A 6203-nucleotide genomic window follows, 5' to 3' on the forward strand; every position below is an offset into this window, starting at 1 on the left:
CTTCTCCTTCTTCTATCCATATATTATTTAAATCACTGCTTGACCCATTATCTCTAGCTTCTTATTGGCTAACTCTTACATCTTAACCCATCTCCATTAATCTGTATATCGCCACGTGGCTGTAGCTTACTGGCTAAAGTTCTTCCATCTGTCTCTAGAGGGGCTACATGGCTTCTTCTTGACTCTGCCTTCTTTCTCCCAGCATTCAGTTTAGTTTTTCCCACCTACCTAAGTTCTGCCCTCTCAACAGGCCAAGGCAGTTTCTTTATTCATCAGTGGTATTCACAACATACAGAGGAGAATCCCACATCATGTTTGGTCTTTTCATGGTGTCCCATATTTTTCTGGATATTTTGTGTTAAGAGTTGGTTGGATTTAAAATTTTCTTTGTATGATGAATCTATTTCCTCTATTGTATATTTGACATCTGAGATTCTCTTTTCCATCTCTTGTATCCTCTTGGTTACGCTTGCATCTGTAGTTCCTAATCATTTACTCAGATTTTCCATGTACAGAATTCCCTCAGTTTGTATTTTCTTTATTGCCTCTATTTCAGACTTCAAGTCTAGAACCATTTCTTTCACCTGTTTAACTGGGGTTTTTTTTTCTTGGCTTTCTTTGCTTTCTTTAAGGGACTTGTTGATTTCTTCCAATTTTTTGTTTGACTTTTTCTCCATTTCTTTAAGAGAATTTTTTATTTCCTCCTTAAAGGCCTCTATCATCTTCATAAAGTTATTTTTAAGGTTGTTTTCTTCTGCCTCATCTGTGTTGGGATGTTCAGGTCTGGCAGTAGTTTCTGGTGGTGCCGTATTGCTCTTTATGTTGTTGAATGTGTTCTTACACTGCCATCTGCCTATCACTTCTTCCAGTAGGTGAAGGTGAGGTCTGTATTTCAGGGGACCCCTCTTCCCCCAGTTGGTGCAAGTGGGGCCTGTGGCTTAGATAATCTCTCCTCCTCAGGTGTATGTGGTCCATGCCTCTAATGGATGCTGGTATGACTCTGAAGCTCCCCCAGGTGTAAGCAGGACAAAGGCTCTGGTGGTTGTAGGTGTTATGGGGGGTGGTTAGGGAATTGGGGAGGCTGGTCCCTGGACTTTTGGGCTCTGGTGAGTGAAGGTAGGTCATGGGATATGCCTCCGGGGACTATGGCCTAGAGAGTAGAACCCGCCAGCCAGTGGGGGCCAAGTCTCTGGTTTTTGCAGATGCTGTGGGGGTGTTGGAGTATGGAGAAGCTACTTCCAGGTATCTGGGGCTCTGGTGGGGAAGCAAAGAATGTGCTCCAGGGACTATGACCTAGAGAGTTGGTCCCTCCAACCTGCGAGACAGATAATTACCTCTCCAGGTGGGATCAGTACTCTGAGACACCATCTTATACCAGTCAGAATGGCTAAGATAAAAAAACACTAATGACAGTTTATGCTGGAGAGGATACAGAGCAAGGAGAACACTCTTCCATTGCTGGTGGGAGTGAAAATTTGTACAGCAACTTTGGAAATCAATATAGTGGTTTCTCAAAAAATTGGAAATCAATCTACCTCAAAACCCAGCAACACCACTCTTGGTCATATACCCAATGAATGCACACTCATAACACAAGGACATTTACTCAACTATGCTCATAGCAACATTATTTGTAATAGGCAAAACCTGGAAACAATATAGATACCCCTCAATGGAAAAATGGATAAAGAAAATGTGGTACATTTACACAATGGAGTACTACTCAGCAGCAAAAAAGAAAAAGAAAGAAAAGAAAAAAGAAAGAAAATCACATCTTGAAATTTGCAGGCGAACAGATGGAACTAAAAAAAAATCCTAAGTGATGTAACCCAGACCCAGAAATACAAACATAGTATGTACTCACTCATAATTGGATATTAGATATAAAACAAAGGATAATCAGCCTATAGTTCATGACCCCAGAGAAGCTAGGAACAAGGAGGACCCTAAGAGAGACATACAAGGATCCCCCTAGGATGGGAAAATAGCCAAGATTTCCTGAGAAAATTGGGAGTGTGGGAGGGGAGAAGGGAAGGGAGAAGAACATGAGGGAACAGGATGGCTGAGACAGGGAAAGGACAGAGAGGGAGAGCAAAGGAAGAGATGTCTTGATAGAGAGAGCCATTATGGGGCTAGCAAGAAACCTGGCAATAGAGAAATTCCCAGGAATCCACAAGGATGACCCCAGCTAAGACTCTAAGCAATAGTGAAGAAGATGCCTGAACTGGCCTTCTACTGTACTCAGATTGATGACTACTTTAATTGTCATCATAGAACCTTCATCCAGCAACTGATGGAAGCAGATGCAGAGATCCATAGCTAAGCACTGGGCCAAGCATCCAGAGTCCAGTCGAAAAGAGGGAGGAGCAGTAATATGAGCAAAGGGGTTAAGACCACAATGGGTAAACCCACAGAAACAGCTGACCTAAGCTAGTGGAGGCCCACTGACCCTGGACTGACAGCTGGGGAACCTGCATAGAACCAAACTAGGCCCTATGAATGTGGGTGACAGTTATGTGGCTTGGGCAGTCTGTAGCACCACTGACAGTGGGACCAAGACTTATCCTTAGTGTGTGAACAGACTATTTGGAAGCCATTCTTTCTGAAGGGATATCTTGCTCAACCTTGATATAGGGGGGAGGGCCTGGTCCCCCCTCAAAGTTATGTGCCAGACTTTGTTGATTCCCCATGGAAAGCCTTACCCTCTCTGAAGAATGGATGCTGGGTGGGGTGGCGACTGGGTGGGTGGGGCATGGGGGAATGGGAGGAGAGGAGGGAGTGGGAATTGGGATTGGTATGTAAAATAAAAGCATCTAAGCAGGAAGTAGAGCAAGCCTAAGAGGAAGCTGGAATGCAGTGTTTCTTTTTTTCGTTTTAAAGACTTATTTATTTTCTCTGTATGAGTGTTTTATTCATATAATATCTAAACACCACATTTCTGCTAGGAACTCAGGTAGTGTGAAGAGGGTGTCAGAACCCCTGTCATTGGAACTGTGGATGGTTGTGAGTTGCATGTGGGTGCTGGGAATCTAACCCAGGTCCTCTAGAAGAGCAGTCGATGCTTTTAACCATTGAGCCATTTCTTATAGTGGCATTTCAATTGTAATTTAATAAATAAAGACTGCCTGAAGATCTGAGAGTAAAACAGTCCCACTGGTCAGCCTTACAGACCACGTTATGGTAACACACACCTTTAATCCCAGTAGCCACACTAGCTGCCATAGAAATAGGCTAGTGCATGCCTTTAATCGCAGCACTAGAAAGGAATTTAAGACAGTGGGGAGTTAGCTCTCAGATACAGTCTCTTCTGGATTCCTGGAGGCAGGATTGCCATTTCAGGCTGAGGTTGAGGTAAGAGCCAGTGGCTGGCTGTTTTGCTTTTCAGATATTCAGGTTGAACCCAGATTTCTCTCTCTGAGTTTTTATTAATCGTGCTTCAATTTCTCCAGCTATTCTCCACGATTTCTACTTTCAGTTCCTGCCCTGACTTCCCTTGACGATGGAGGGTAACCTGTATGATGAAATAAATGCTTTCCTCCACAAAGTTGCTTTTGTTTGAAATATATTTAACATGGCAACAAAAAAAACAGAGTAGAATATACAGAATGAATATGAGAAAATAAGATTTTTGAAAAATGTCAATTCATTATAATTCTCTTTAAAACCTGCATTGTACGTTCAGGGGTTATAATTGCAAAGAATGGACAGCTTCCACCAGCCAATGTCTGAGTGGACGGACCACCAGCCAATGTCTGAGTGGACGGAAGGAAGTCAGATCTGGTCGATCCTTTTAGGGAGGAAGGATGCTCCTTACAGTGTTAATCGTCTTCTCTCTTTCAGTTTCCCCAAGGGCCTTATCACAATGTTACACCAAGATTAATCTCATCAGGCTGGGAATGTCTGCCATGTTTGTGGTGCTTATGGTAGTCTTCCTGGCAGAAGCCTGGTACAGCCAAAGAGTGTCACCAAGCGGACCCAGGTAAAAAGAACTGAGGTTTTTCCCTATTTCATGACCGTTGGGTAGTTATGAGTTGTGCGACCTTAAATTAATGGAGCTATAACAGAGAAATAAAAATGGCCAGGTGTCGCGGTGAATGACATTAATCCCAGCATTCAGGGTCAGAGACAAGTGGATCTCTGAGTTCCAGATCAGCCTGGCCTACATAGAGAGTTACAGACTAGTCAAGGCTACATTGGGAGACCTTGTCATCAAAACCAAAAACAAATAACACATAATAAAAACAGTAGAAAAAAAAACATATGATTTTATATATAGTTTTTGTTGATTACATATTAATCAATTTGGGAAAAAGAACAAAATAATTAATTTCATATTAAGCAGTTGCACTAATAATTACATGCTTAGTACAAAGGCGCTAATGAACTTACTTATGAAAAAGTTTACCTTTTTATAGAAAATTTCCATTATCTATTGAGGTTGCCACATTGTAGGGAACTATCTGAACATCAGGGATTACTGTAGAGAATTCTCATAATCTTCCACAGTGGCACTGATGTCATTTTATGTGCAGTAGATTTTTTTTTTTACCATGTTGCATTGTCTGGTTTATTTAGACATAAGCACATTTAACATATCTAGATTAGTAAGCAGTACAATGTCTATTCCCATTAAATGTCTGCCGAGGCCTCAAATTTGTGAAAAAGAAGGTTCCCCATGGGATGGAGAGATGGTTCAGTGGTTAGGGAGTCCTGCTTTGCTCTCCGAGAAGAGATGAGTTTAGTTCCCAGAGTCAACAAAGGCTAGTTCACAACCAGTGTGACATCAGCCCCAAGGGGCCGAATGCCCTCTTTCTGCCTCTGCAGTCCCCACCCAACATGCACGTACCTGCTCCACTCACACACATTTTTTAGAACATGAAACCTATCTTATTTAAAAGCACCTTCTACTGGCTGGAAAGATGGCTCAGTGGTTAAGAGCACTGGCTGCTCTTCCCAAGGTCCTGAGTTCAGTTCTCAGCAACAACATGGTGGCTCACAAACATCTGTAATGAGGTATGATGCCCTCTTCTGGCTTGCAAAAACACATGCAGGCAGAATACTGTATATATAATAAATAAAGTGTTTTTTGTTTTTTTTTTTAAAGCACCTTCTACCTACTGCAGCTTTCAGTCACCTCAAGTTTGGAGTGATGGGAAATGGGGAAGGGGACACCCAGAGTAGAACCCAGGTTTTCAGACCTTGGAGCAGTTGACTTGACTTAGTAGCTAAAGGCACTTGTTGCTGAGCCTGACAACTTGAGTTTGATCCTTAGAATCCACATGGTAGAAGGAGAGAGCCAAGTCCCACAAGTTATCCCCTAACCTCCCCACACCTAATGTGGCACCCCCATGTGGCCACACACATACACACACACGCACATGAAACAAATAAAATATAACAAGAGTTAATGTTTCTCAACTAAATTCACGTCTAATTTTCTTTCTCCACAGTCCCTGAAGGACCACAGGGCCACTATGAATCCTTGATCAAGGTGGACAAGCAGCTCTTCAGGTTTCTACGAAGCCTGCACTGACAAGTCTTTGAGAGCTATCCAGGGATGGGATGGCAGCTCTGTCTCTTCATCCCTTCCACGGCACAGAGGACAGAACTTGGCACAGGAGCACATGGGATACTTTGCTGATTTACAATTGCTACACTGAAACTACAATTCTAGTTCTCCCTATGGATAGGGCATGCTGCCTAGAACACAAACCAAAGCCATGTACTATGAATCTGTTTCTGTGTACAAGATTATGTTAGTACATGATCTATAAGGTTTTATTTTTCATTTCTTTAGATGTGTTTTGTTCACCTTCTCAGGTATCCTTGGCTCTGTGTATGTAGTATGCAAATTATGTATACTTTATGGAATATGCATTACATGTATCTTATATACAATAAATTTTAATGCTTCTGATAAGTTATTGGTTGTTTTGTGTATGTGCACATGTGTGTGCTTATGCATGCATGTGTGCATGTGCAGCCCGGTATTATGTGTCTTTCCTTTATCGCTACATCATGTTTTAAAAGATTTATTTTTATTTATTTATTGTGTGGCATATGTGCAATGCCCACTGTGACCATAAGAGAGTATCAGATCCCCTGGAGTTAGAATCACAGGCAGCTGTGAGCTGTCTAATAATGGGTCCTGGAAATTGAACCTGGGTCTTCTGGAAAAGCAATAAGTACTCTCGCCCACTAAG

General features: G+C 42.1%; 1 protein-coding gene across 1 annotated transcript in view; it reads left to right on the top strand.

Moving 5' to 3' along the window:
- Positions 1–5491, top strand: part of Tarm1 (T cell-interacting, activating receptor on myeloid cells 1) — a 21046-nt gene extending 15555 nt beyond the window's left edge. The window contains exons 4-5 of the mRNA XM_026778135.1: positions 3841–3979; positions 5451–5491. Coding sequence (XP_026633936.1) covers positions 3841–3979; positions 5451–5457 — 146 coding nt within the window. The 3' untranslated portion in view covers positions 5458–5491. The remainder of the gene's footprint in view (positions 1–3840; positions 3980–5450) is intronic.
- Positions 5492–6203: the final 712 nt, after the last annotated feature.

Source organism: Microtus ochrogaster, unplaced genomic scaffold (genome assembly GCF_000317375.1).
Source record: "Microtus ochrogaster isolate Prairie Vole_2 unplaced genomic scaffold, MicOch1.0 UNK108, whole genome shotgun sequence".
Lineage (NCBI taxonomy): Eukaryota > Metazoa > Chordata > Mammalia > Rodentia > Cricetidae > Microtus > Microtus ochrogaster.